The sequence below is a fragment of the Gorilla gorilla genome, chromosome 4 (assembly GCF_029281585.2).
Source record: "Gorilla gorilla gorilla isolate KB3781 chromosome 4, NHGRI_mGorGor1-v2.1_pri, whole genome shotgun sequence".
Taxonomy (NCBI): Eukaryota; Metazoa; Chordata; class Mammalia; order Primates; family Hominidae; genus Gorilla; species Gorilla gorilla.
Window position 1 is genome coordinate 142,211,900 of NC_073228.2, and position 13,617 is coordinate 142,225,516.

The following is a 13,617-nucleotide window of genomic DNA, read 5'->3' on the forward strand; positions in this document are numbered from 1 at the left end:
TCATCAAAATGGAAAACTTTTGTGCATCAAAGAACACCATTAAGGGAATGAAAAGGCAACCCACAAAATGGGAGAAAACGTTTGCAAGTCTTATATTTGACGAGAGATTAACATCAGAATATATAAGGAACTCCTACAACTCAGTAACAACAATAACAATCAAAAGGGACATAAATAGACATTTCTCCAAAGAAGATATACAAATGGCCGATAAGCACATCAAAAGATGCTCAACAAAGTAATCATTATGGAAATGCATATCAAAATTGCAAGAGATACTTCTTTATACCCATTAGGATAGCCATTATAAGAAATAACAAGTGTTTGTGCATTGCTGGTGGGAATGTAAAAGGGTGCAGAGGCATTCTATGGATACTAGCATGGCAGTTCCTCAAAAAATTAAATGTAGAATTATCATATAATCAAGCAATTCTACTTCTGAATATATACCCAAAAGAATTAAAAGCCGGGGCCGGCGCAGTAGCTCACGCCTGTAATCCCAGTACTTCGGGAGGCTGAGGCCAGTAGATCACGAGGTCAGGAGTTCGAGAGCAGCCTGGCCAACATGTTGAAACCCCATCTCTACTAAAAATACAAAAATTAGCCGGGCATGGTAGCATGTGCCTGTAATCCCAGCTACTTGGGAGGCTGAGGCAGGAGAACTGCTTGAACCAGGGAGGTGGAAGTTGCAGTGAGCTGTGATCGCTCCACTGCACTCCAGCCTGGGTGACAGGGCAAAGACTCCATCTTGGAAAAAAAAAAATACATAAAATAAAATAAAAGCAAGGACTCAAGTAGATATTTGTACACCTATGTTCATAACGGCATTACTCACAATGGCCAAAAGGTTGGAAACAACTCAAAATGTCCGTCAACAGATGAATGGATAAACAAAATATGATATATACATACAAAAGAAATGAAATTCTAATACATGCTATGACATAGATGAACTTTGAAGACATTACACTAAATGAAAATATAGGCTGGACGCAGTGGCTCACACCTGTAACCCCAGCACTATGGGAGGCTGAAGCAGATGGATCTCTTGAACCCAGGAGTTTGAGATCAGCCTGGGCAACATGGCAAAACCCTGTTTCTACAAAATATACAAAAAAATTAGGTTGAGGTGGGCAGATCACATGAGGCCAGGACTTTAAGACCAGCCTAGCCAACATGGTGAAACTCCGTCTCTACTAAAAATACAAAAAAATTCACCAGGCATGGTAGCACATGTCTGTAATCCCAGCTACTAGGGAGGTTGAGGCATGAGAATCACCTGAACCTGGGAGATAAAGGTTGCAGTGAGTCAAGATTGCACCACTGCACTCCAGCCTGGGTGACAGAGTGAGACTCTGTCTCAAAAAAAAAAAAAAAAAAAAAAAAAATAGCCAGGCATAGTGGCACACACTTGCAGTCCCACCTACTTGGTAGGCTGAGGTGGGAGAATAATCAGAGCCCAGGAGTTTGAGGCTGCAGTGAGTTATGATTGTGCCACTGTACTCCAGCAGAGGTGACAGAGTGAGACCTCACACACACACATGAAAGGACAAAATATTATATTATTCTACTCATATGAGGTATCTAGAATAGTCAAATTCACTGAGACAGAAAATAGAGGTTATCATTGGCTGGGCAGAAACAGGGATGGGGAGTTATCACTTAAGGGTATACAGCTTCTGTTTTGAATAATGAAAAAATTCTGGAAATGAGTTCTGGTGATAGTCTCACATTATTAATATACTTACTGTCACTAGACTGCACACTCACAAATAGTTAAAATTGTAAATATTATGTACATTTTACTGCAATTTAAAAAAATCACATATAAGACTATCCAATAATTGAACATACTCCAGGTCTTCCCTCCATCCTAGAAACCAAAAACCTAAATAAAACATGATCAACTTAGTGGCCAGGCGCGGTGGCTCATGCCTGTAATCCCAGCACTTTGGGAGGCCGAGGCAGGTGGATCACGAGGTTAGGAGATCGAGAGCATCCTGGCCAACATGGTGAAACCCCGTCTCTACTAAAATACAAAAAATTAGCCGGGTGTGGTGGTGCACGCCTATAGTCCCAGCTACTGGGGAGGCTGAGGCAGTGGAATTGCTTGAACCCAGGAGGCAGAAGTTGCAGTGAGCTGAGACTGCACCACTGCACTCCAGCCTGGTGACAGAGCAAGACTCTGTCTCAAAAAAAAAACAAAAAACAAAAAACCATGATCAACTTTATCTTCGTAGGATAGAATATGTTAAAATAGCTTTCCCTCAGGGTTGAGATTAGAAATAATAATCCCAATCTCTGGAGTCCATGGTCTATGAAAGGCAAGTCAATGCCTGGGTAAGTTAAGACCCCAGTATTATAAGGGCACAAAAGACACTAGAGAAATTATTCATGGATAATAATCACATGAAATCACTACTAATTATTATTATTATTATTTTATTTTATTTTTTGATACGGAGACATGCTTTGTCGCCCAGGCTGGAGTGCAGTGGCGCGATCTTGGCTCACTGCAAGCTCCGCCTCCCGGGTTCACGCCATTCTCCTGCTTCAGCCTCCGGAGTAGCTGGGACTACAGGCGCCCGCCACCACGCCTGGCTAATTTTTTGTACTTTTAGTAGAGACAGGGTTTCACCGTGTTAGCCAGGATGGTCTCGATCTCCTGATCTTGTGATCCGCCTGCCTCAGCCTCCCAAAGTGATGGGATTACAGGCGTGAGCCACAGCACCCGGCCTATAATTATTATTATTTGAGACAGAGTCTCGCTCTGTCGCCCAGGCTGGAGTGCAGTGGTGCAATCTCGGCTTACTGAAACCTCTGCCTCCTGGGTTCAAGTGATTCTCCTGCCTCAGCGTCTTGGGTAGCTGGGATTACAGATGCCTGCCACCACGCCCGGCTAATTTTTTTTTTTTTTTTTTTTTTTTTGAGATGTAGTCTCGCTCTGTCGCCCAGACTGGAGTACAGTGGCACGATCTCGGCTCACTGCAAGCTCCGCCTCCCGGGTTCACGCCATTCTCCTGCCTCAGCCTCCAGAGTAGCTGGGACTACAGGCACCCGCCACCATGCCCGGGTAATTTTTTCTATTTTTAGTAGAGACGGGGTTTCACCATGTTAGCCAGAATGGTCTCGATCTCCTGACCTCGTGATCCGCCCACCTCGGCCTCCCAAAGTGCTGGAATTACAGGCGTGAGCCACCGTGCCCGGCCCCGGCTAATTTTCATATATTTTTTTTCAGTAGAGATGGGGTTTCACCATGTTGCCCAGGCTAGTCTGGAACTCCTGACCTCAAGTGATCAGCCTGCCTCAGCCTCCCAAAGTGCTGGGATTACAGGTGTGAGCCACTGCACCCAGCCACTACTAATTATTTTTATTTTTATTTTTATTTCCTTTTTTTTTTGAGACAGTCTCACTTTGTCACCTGTCCATTCACTGCACTGGAGTGCAGTGGTGTAATCTCAGCTCATTGCAGCCTCCGCCTCCCAGGTTCAAGCCATTCTGGTTTCTCAGCCAGGTGCCACCACGCCTGGCTAATTTTTGTATTTTTAGTAGAGATGGGGTTTTGCCATGTTGGCCAAGCTGGTCTCAAATCCTGGCCTCAGGTGATCCACCTGCCTCAGCCTCCCAAAGCGGTGGGATTACAGGCATGAGCCACCATGCCTGGCCTGCTAATTATTTTTAACATAAAATAAACTATTTTACCATGTATGTATGTGTGTGTGTGTGTGTTATTTATTTGAGACTGAGTCTCCATCTCAGCTGACTGCAGCCCCAGACTCCTGTGCTCAAGCAATCCTCCCAATTATAACTCACTGGAGCCTCAGGCTCTTGGGCCGAGGCGATCCTCTTGCCTTGGCCTCCAGAGTACCTGAGACTACAGGCATGCACCACCAAGTCCCAGCCATTTCTTTTTTTTTGGTTGGGGGGTGGGGTAGAGATGTGGTCTTGCTGTGTTCCCCAGCTAGGGAACTCAAAGTCCTGGACTCAAGCAATCCTCTCACCTCAGCCTCCCAGAGTGCTGGGATTACAGGGATGAGCCACAACATCTGGCCTAATTAGCATTTTCCCTCACCCTAGACTGCTCAGCAGAAAGTAATTTTTTAAAAAATTCCATGAGAAGTCCAGGTATGGTGGCTCATGCCTGTAATCCCAGCACTTTGGGAGGCCGAGGTGGGTGGGTCACAAGGTCAGGAGTTCAAATCAGCCTGGCCAATATGGTGAAACCCCGTCTCTACTAAAAATACAAAAATTAGCTGGGCGTGGTGCCACACGCCTGTAGTCCCAGCTGCTCAGGAGGCTGAGGCAGGAGAATCTCTTGAACCCGGGAGGCAGAGGTTGCAGTGAGCTGAGATTGTCCCACTGCACTCCAGCCTGGACAACAGAGCAAGATTCCATCTCAAAAAAAAAAACAAACTCCATGAGAAGACTGGGCAGGGTGGCTCACACCTGTAATCCTAGCATTTTGGGAGGCTGAGGCAAGTGGATTGCCTGAGCTCAGAAGTTCAAGACCAGCCTGGGCAAGATGGTGAAACCCCATCTCTACTAAAATACAAAAAATTAGCTGGGCGTGGCAGCATGCGCCTGTAGTTCCAGCTACTCAGGAGGCTGAGACAGGAGAATTGCTTGAACCAGGGAGGCAGTGGTTGCAGTGAGCTGAGACCTCGCCACTGCACTCCAGCCTGGGTGACAGAGTGAGACTCTGTCTCAAAATAAAGAAATAAATAAATAAGTAAATTCTATGAGATATGGATTGCTAATGAAAATGTAAATTCTTGTAACTTTTTTAGAAATGAATCGGAGAAAGTATCAAAACCTTAAGGCTTGAGCCCAGGAGTTCGAGATTTGCCTAGGCAACATAGTGAGACCCCTATTTCTAGGGAGAGGAAAAAAAAAAACTTTAAAAATATTGATGCTGTCGGGCATGGTGGCTCACGGCTGTAATCCCAGCACTTTGGGGGGCAGAGGAGGGCAGACTACGAGGTCAGGAGATCAAGACCATCCTGGTCAACATGGTGAAACCCTGTCTCTACTAAAAATACAAAAATTAGCTGGGTGTGGTGGCACGCACCTGTAATCCCAGCTACATGGGAGGCTGGGGCAAGAGAATCACTTGAACCTGGGAGGCAGATATTGCAGTGAGCTGAGATCGCACCACTGCACTCCAGCCTTGTGACACAGCAAGAATCCATCTCAAAAATAAAATAAAATAGAATAAAAAATTTATGCCATACCAACAAGATGAGCAGATTAAAAATTTATACCTATGCCAGACGCAGTGGCTTGCGCCTGCAATCCCAGCACTTTGGGAGGCTGAGGCAAGCAGACTGCTTGAGATCAGGAGTTTGAAGACCAGCTTGGCCAACATGGTGAAACCCCATCTCTACTAAAAATAAAAAAATTAGCTGGGGTATGGTGGCACACACCTGCAGTCCCAGCTACTCGGGACCCTGAGACAGGAGAATTGCCTGAACTTGGGAGGCAGAGGTTGTAGTGAGCCGACATTTTACCACTGCACTCCAGCCTGGGCAACAGAGAGAGACTCCATCTCAAAAAAAAAAAAAATTTATACCTTCAATCCAGCACTGAAGAGAAAAATCTGAAATGCAGTCAAATATTTATGCTTGAGAACTTACATCATAGCATTATTTGTAAAAGGAAAATCTGGATACCACTAAGTATCTAACAATATGGAAGTCCTTTTATAAATTAGGGTCCATTTATTAGAGAGAAGCATCCAGAGCTGGGCACAGATCCGTGAGCCTGTAGTCCTAGATACCCAGTAGGCCAAAGTGGTAAGATTGCTTGAGCCCAAGAGTTCAAGTCTAGCCTGGGCAACATAGCAAGACTTTGTGTCTAAAAAAATAAAAATAAAAAAGCAATCTTTAAAGAAGGAAAAAAGAAGCCTGGCCGGGCGCGGTGGCTCATACCTGTAATCTCAGCACTTTGGGAGGCTGAGGCAGGTGGATCACCTGAAGTCATGAGTTTGAAACCAGCCTGGCCAACGTGGTAAAACCCCGTCTCTACTAAAAATATAAAAATTAGCCGGGCACGGTGGTGGGCACCTATGATCCCAGCTACTTGGGAGGCTGAGGCAGGAGAATCGCTTGAACCTGGGAGGCAGAGGTTGCAGTGAGCCAAGATCGCGCCATTGCGCTCCAGCCTGGGCAACAGAGCAAGACTCCATCTCAAAAAAAAAAAGAAGCCCAAGACATATTTTTTCCTCCTTAAACTTAAACAAGAAGATCATAGGACATATTGCTCCTCTCTTTTCCTGCTCAAACTTTACTTCTCCAACCCCCTTTTTCTCATCTAAATTTGGCTTGATGATGCCAGTTTAGAAAAATTCAAAGGTTCATAAATCCAGAGCTGTCATCCTATAGCCTATAACACTTCAACTGAACCTTAATAATGATGTTCAATGACTTACCAGCAGAGAAAGAGGAGACACATAAGGCTTTCCTGGTCTCTTTTGAAACCTCAGGTTCCTAGGTGCCTGCCACTCCAAGGGCTTCAAAGTGCTGTTTTCCTGCATAAGAAAAACTGCATTAGGTGGGGAAGAGAAGTGTCAGCTGGCCCTGATAAAAACATTTCATCTGATGAAGCCATGAATAACCCTCACGATACACATTTCACGTAATCAAAGTTGACCCTACATCCTGACCCTATATAACCTTGCATTTGAAGGTGCAAATTATGATGTGGATTTGATATATGGCATGTAGATTTGCTTTGGAAGATACTAATTTTTGGTTACAAGTAAAAGGAATGGGGTAGGAGTAGGGAGCCTGCCTGGGGAGGGGATAGTGAGATTTTAAAAAGTGATTATTGGCTGGGCGTGATGGCTCACGCCTGTAATCTCAGCACTTTGGGAGGCTGAGGTGGGTAGATCATCAGAGGTCAGGAGTTCAAGGCCAGCCTGGCCAACTTGGTGACACACTGTCACTATTAAAAATACAAAAATTAGGCGGGCGTGGTGGCACACGCCTGTAATCCCAGCTATTCAGGAGGCTGAGGCAGGAAAATCGCTTGAACCCAGGAGGCAGAGGTTGCAGCGAGCCGAGATTGCACCACTGCACTCCACCCTGGGGAACAAGAGCAAAACTCTGTCTCACCAAAAAAAAAAAAAAAAAAAAAAAAAGTGATTATAGGCCAGGCAGTGGCTCACACCTGTAATCTCAGCCCTTTGAGAGGCCGAGGCAGGTGGATCACTTGAGGTCAGGAGTTTGAGACCAGCTTAGCCAACAAGACAAAACCCCGTCTCTACTAAAAATACAAAAATTAGCCAGGCCGTGGTGGCACGTGCCTACAGTCTCAGCTATTTGGCAGGCTGAGGAACAAGAATCACTTGAACCCAGGAGGCAGAGGTTGTAGTGAGCTGAGATTGCACCACTGCACTCCAGCCTGGGCGATGGAGCAAGACTCAGTTTCAAAAATAAATGAATAAAAAGTGATTATAAATGGTGATTAGAAGGACAGTATTAAATCAAGAAAAAACTGATAAGAACAGCCAAAAACATGAGTTTATCTTAGGTCAATGTAAGAAAAGAACAGCAGCTATCTTTTACGGTAATGATTTGGGGAAAGAGATGGGAGGCAGGGAAGAAAAAAAGATGTCTAGAAAAGGGGCTTAGATGAGGGATTAGATACAGAATTATCTTAGTGATGAGGTGGCTCTGGAGAGGCTAGTTTTAACTTGGAACGACGGATGGCCTAAGGTTTAGATAAAAAGTACCATGGCCTCCTCGGAATAAGGGCTTAAAAGCTAGACTAAGGGGGAAATAAGAAATTAATCTACACTTGCATGTAAAGTGGTGAAAAAAAAATCCATGAACAAGTTATGCAAGTTATCCCTACCTGTTAAAACAAACAAACAAACAAACAAAAAACTCCTAAATCCCTTACACTACAGTAAGGGTAATTTTTGTCCTCAAAATGATCAACTGAACATGAGAAATAATGATGACCTACTGTGGAAGATTTGGAGCTGGGTGTCTGTCCTAGGGCCAAACTTTAATAAGAAAAAAACAAAAACAAAGAAATTTTCTCGCCTATAGTAATACAGTTTCCTTGTCTAGCATACGAGGTATAAACAGTTCTATGTCTCACTATGATACCAAGTTTCTTCACTCAAAAAATAAAACTGCCAATATATCTAGGTTTCCATTAAACACTCACATTTTCTTTATTTGCAGATGAACTACACATTGCATCTCTCTTTCTATGGCCATGGTCCAAACCATTCGGAGTGCTACAAAGAAGCTGTGCCTAAAAAAGAGAGTTTGCTGAGAACGTCCAGCATCCTCAAGCCACAGGTGCAATGGAAACCCTCTGCCTCCCACCTGAAAAGCAAAACAAAACCCAAAAAAGAGAGGCTACTCACTGGGCTACATTTCATTAGGTGCTGGTCATGATTCCTGCAGATTAAAACAAACTGCCTGTCAGGTTAGTCCCAAATACTGTTTGATTATTCTTCAGTGGATTGGTGCATCCCAACATTTTTTTTATTTCATTCTAGGAGCCCTATTCCTAGTTGATATGTCTCTTCTAACAACAATACATAGGGTATTCTCTGTGGTAAATATCAAGACTCAAGTGACATCCTGGGGATAAGACCCTCATTTTGCCTGCATAACCATATAACATGTTCCAAAGATGAACGAGTTTTATACAATTTACAATTTACTAATTTTCCAGCACAGTGTGTTGGGGCTAATTTTTTTTTTTTTTGAGACGGAATCTGGCTCTGTCACCCAGGCTGGAGTGGCGCGACCTCGGCTCACAGCAAGCTCTGCCTCCCGGTTTCACGCCATTCTCCTGCCTCAGCCTCCTGAGTAGCTGGGACTACAGGCGCCTGCAACCACATTCAGCTAATTTTCTTGTATTTTTAGTAGAGATGGGGTTTCACCGTGTTAGCCAGGACGGTCTTGATCTCCTGACCTCGTGATCCGCCCGCCTCGGCCTCCCAAACTGCTGGGATTACAGATGTGAGCCACCGCACCCGGCCGGGGCTAACTTTTTTAAAAAATTTAATTTCTGGCGGGGCGCTGTGGCCCACGCCTGTAATCCCAGCACTTTGGGAGTTCGAGGCAGGCGGATCACCTGAGGTTGGGAGTTCACAACCAGCCTGACCAATACAGAGAAACCCGTCTCTACTAAAAATACAAAATTAGCCAGGCATGGTGGCGCATGCCTGTAATCCTAGCTACTTGGGAGCCTGAGGCAGGAGAATCGCTTGAACCCGGGAGGCAGAGGTTGTGGTGAGCCGAGATCGCGCCATTGCACTCAAGCCTAGGCAACAAGAGCAAAACTCCGTCTCAAAAAAAAAAAAAAAAAAAAAAAAAGGGCTGGGCGCGGGGGCTCACGCTTGTAATTCCAGCACTTTGGGAGGCCAAGGCGGGCGGATCACGAGGTCAAGAGATAGAGACCGTCCTGGCCAACATGGTGAAACCCCGTCTCTACTAAAAATACAAAAATTAGCTGGGCGTCGTGGCATGTGCCTGTAGTCCCAGCCTCTCAGGAGTCCAAGGCAGGAGAATCACCTGAACCCGGGAGGCGGAGGTTGTAGTGAGCCAAAATCGCACCACTGCACTCCATCCTGGCAACAGAGCGAGACTCCATCTCAACAAAAAAAACAAAAAACAAAATTAATTTCTATCCTCCCTCCATGGATTTCATTATCTATCTGGGTTAGAGCATTTAAAGCAATTCAAGCTGGGCCCAGTGACTCACATCTGTAATCCCAGGACTTTGGGAGGCCAAGGGGCAGGGGGCGGGGGCTGATCACTTGAGGTCAGGAGTTCAAGACCAGCCTGGCCAACATGGTGAAGCCTCCATTTTTGTATTACTAAAAATACAAAAATTAGCCAGGCGTGGTGGTGGACGCCTGTAATCCCAGCTACTCGGGAGGCTGAGGCAGCAGAATCGCTTGAACCCAGGGAGGCAGAGGTTGCAGTGAGTCAAGATGGCACCACTGCACTCCATCCTTGGCAACAGAGCCAGACTCCATCTCAAAAATAAAAATAAATACATAAATAAAATGCTTGGTATGTGCTAGATACACAGTTTATTTAATCCTTACAATAGCTACTTAATGAGAAATGCTATTATTGTCTCCACGTTACAAATAAAAAAAATTAAGGTCCAATGAAGTTAAAAAAAACTTGTCAGAGTCACAACTGGTGAATGAAGTAGTAAGCCAGGAATCCAGACACTGATTCCAGAGCTTACACTCTGTACTTTCTTTTTTTTTTTTTTTTTTTTTTTTTTTCTGAGACAGAGTCTCGCTCTGTCGCCCAGGCTGGAGGACAGTGGCGCAGTCTCGGCTCACTGCAACCTCCGCCTCCTGGGCTCAAGTAATTCTCCTACCTCAACCTCCGAAGTAGCTGTGATTACAGGCAGGTGCCACCACATCCGGCTAATTTTTGTATTTTTAGTAGAGACGGGGTTTCACCATGTTGGGCAGGCTGGTCTTGAACTGCTGACCTCAACTGATCCACCTGCCTTGGCCTCCCAAAGGGCTGGGATTACAGATGTAAGCCACCGTGTCCGGCCACTCTGTACTTTCAATTACTAAGATACAGCACCTTTCACATACAAATAAAAGCCTATACATAAGTGTAGTATACCATTTTCCTTCATTTCCTTATAGATACTTCTGATTATGATGGTTAAAATGAATAGCCTTCATTTTCACAACACTATTTAGATCTGGAAAACTTAGAAACTGTTCAAGGTAAGGAACTAGGCCTCAAAGCCCACTTATACCCAGTATGAAAGGTTTTGTACTCTGCAGAGTCTGCACAGGATAAAATCTCTATGACCAGTGCTAAAAGGCTTTTGTGTGGGGTTCATTTAACAACAGAACTTACATCCCAGCTAAATGCACTTCCTGAAGTCCTGAAGAATCCAGGTGACCTGCAATCAAATATAAAGAATCAGTAAAAGGAGTTATTCTTGTCCATGCATCCTGTTTTTCCTTCAGACTTTCTTCATTACCAGTAAGCCATATTAATTTCAAGGACTGAGCTTTTGAATACAAAGCCTCTCGATTGGTACCCATTTCATGGTACAAGGTACAGTTTCACAGAAACTTAAGAATTTATATGTGTCACTAAACGAAATCAAGTGTTGGGAAACACTACACTACGCTACCTATGGAGTTTTTTTTTTTTTCTTATGAGTAGAAAAGAAAGGTTATCACTCAGAAAATCTGAAATTAGAATTTTGGAAGGTTAACTTATGAAACATTCCTTTTGGAATATTTCATATAAAACATATAAAAATTAGTTGACAACATATTTTTTTTTTTTTTGAGATGCAGTCTCGCTCTGTTGCCAGGCGGGAGTGCATTGGTGCTATCTCAGCTCACTGCAACCTCCGCCTCCCGGGTTCAAGAGATTCTCCTGCCTCAGCCTCCCCAGTAGCTGGGACTACAGGCACGTGCCACCATGCCAAGCTAACTTTTGTATTTTTAGTAGAGATGGGGTTTCACCATGTTGGCCAGGATGGTCTCGATCTCTTGACCTCGTGATCTGCCCGCCTTGCCCTCCCAAAGTGCTGGGATTACAGGCATGAGCCACTGCACCTGGCCAACAACATATTTCTTTATGCTGGTTTCTTTGCCTCTGCTGAGATTAGACTGAGGCACAAAACTTCTCATATCCTAATGACTATACTTTCATTCCCACCGTTAATCAGTCAACAAAATATATTCCTACTTGTCTAACATTTTCAAATGCAAAGTAGCTCCTATTAGTGTTATTATCTTTCTCTTCCCATTGGCTTAATCATTCTCAAAAATCCTCTAGTTACCCACAAAATTCCATCTCTCTAGGCAGATTCTTTTTATACTTTCACCACCTTCCGTCTCTATCCTACTTCCCTGTTTTCTCCCTTAAAAGTTATTCTTCCCTTTGAGGCCTTTATCTCCCTTCTCCCTACCAGTTTCATCAAGGTCTGCAGAAGTGGTAAGCTGAGTGGCAGTTATCTCCCCGCTGCTAAGATTCGAAAGATCAAGGCAACGTTTTGGGGTTCCTCTGTTGAGACATAATAGTACATCGAAATTCCCATTAGATTATTATATCCTTAAAAGTCAAAGATCATGTCATCCTCTTCCTTTTTTTTTTTTTTTTTGCAATGGAGTCTTGCTCTGTCTCCCCAGCTCAAGTGCAGTGGCACGATCTTGGCTCACTGCAACCTCCGCCTCCCGGGTTCAAGCGATTCTCCTGCCTCAGCCTCCCAAATAGCTGGGATCACAGGCGCCTGCCACCACGCCCAGCTAATTTTTGTATTTGTAGTAGAGATGGGGCTTCACCATGTCAGCCAGGCTGGTCTTAAACTCCTAACCTCAGGTGATCCGCCCACCTCAGCCTTCCAAAGTGCTGGGATTACAGGTGTGAGCCACAACGCCTGGCCAATCCTGTTCATTTGAAACACCCCTTAATGACTATCAGATCATCTGAACAGTGTCCAAATAAATCTAATTGCTTTTGGGAAATATATCAGACTGGGCTGAGAAAAATCTCCCACTACCATAATCTGTACCTTATTTTCTCCTTACCAACATACTGAAACAGATAATTTTTTTTTTTTTAAATGAGGCCCAGAGTTTATTGGCCGAGGGGGATCTTGACTCCACATTCCCGGTCCTGAGCACTATGAACACAGGCTTGATTTCTCCCTGGGGTCCCTAGTTTTTCTCAGGTACTACTTCTCTTTGTTTGCTAGTTGAGACATGGTATGATCAGAATTCAAAGTACAACTGCAATAACACTAATATTAATACTAATAAAGTGACCGACTCGTAATGCAGCGGTTTTCAAAGACTTTTCCCAGTTATCACATCATTTGATTCTCACAAGATCCTAGTAAGATAGGAAGAGATTATTATTTCTTTGTCTTTTCTTTTCTTTTTGAGATAGAGTCTCACTCTGTTTCCCAGGCTGAAGTTCAGTGAGGCGATCTTGGCTAACTGCAGCCTCCACCTCCCGGGCTCAAGCAATCCTCCCACCTCAGCCTCCCGAGTTGCTGGGACTATAGGTGCACACCACCACACTCAGCTAACTTTTAATATTTTTTGTAGAGACGGCGTCTTGCCATGTTGCCCAGGCTGGTCTTGAACTCCTAGACTCAGGCGATCCGCCCTCCTTGGCCTCCCAAAGTGCGGAGATTACAGGCATGAGCCACCTCGCCTGGCTGAGATTATTTCTTGTCACAGAAAAGAAGGTGAGACTCAAAAGGGTTACACAGTCAAGGGCAGAGTTGAGACTTAAAGCCTGACCTTTGAGCCGGGATAATTGAAAGCAAACCAACAAACAAACCCAACTGTTTGGAAATAGCAAAGGCAATACAGTGTAAAAATAAAAGTATATTTACCCAGACAAAATGCTTAGGTTTGCAGAATCACCAAGAAATTTGCCCACTGGAGTTCTAGGGACATCTGGACAGACGGTAAAGGAAGTGTCTCTCTCCAGGAGCAGGTTTAACATTTTCCTTTGATTAGACCTAAAACTGGGTCCTGAGCCAGAGCTTCCTTCCTCTCTTGCGGATGAGAAGAGTTCCGTAGACATGGTCTTCGAATTCTCACCAGGAGAAAAACAAAACCTAGCTAGGAGGAAA

The 13,617-nt window shown here is 44.5% G+C and overlaps 1 protein-coding gene across 8 annotated transcripts in view; it reads right to left on the reverse strand.

Moving 5' to 3' along the window:
- Positions 1–13,617, reverse strand: part of CDC25C (cell division cycle 25C) — a 54,597-nt gene that overhangs the window by 34,039 nt on the left and 6,941 nt on the right. For 5 of the 8 annotated variants that reach the window (XM_019027338.4, XM_019027337.4, XM_019027336.4 and 2 more), the window contains exons 2-7: positions 13,375–13,602; positions 11,941–12,035; positions 10,869–10,914; positions 8,381–8,414; positions 8,176–8,265; positions 6,428–6,526 (exon numbers count right to left, since the gene is read on the reverse strand). In XM_019027338.4, the coding sequence (XP_018882883.1) occupies positions 6,428–6,526; positions 8,176–8,265; positions 8,381–8,414; positions 10,869–10,914; positions 11,941–12,035; positions 13,375–13,602 (592 nt within the window). Of the gene's footprint in view, positions 1–6,427; positions 6,527–8,175; positions 8,266–8,380; positions 8,415–10,868; positions 10,915–11,940; positions 12,036–13,374; positions 13,607–13,617 lie in introns of all 8 variants that reach the window. The other 3 variants (XM_055389130.2, XM_019027339.4, XM_019027340.4) reach the window with 2 other exon arrangements.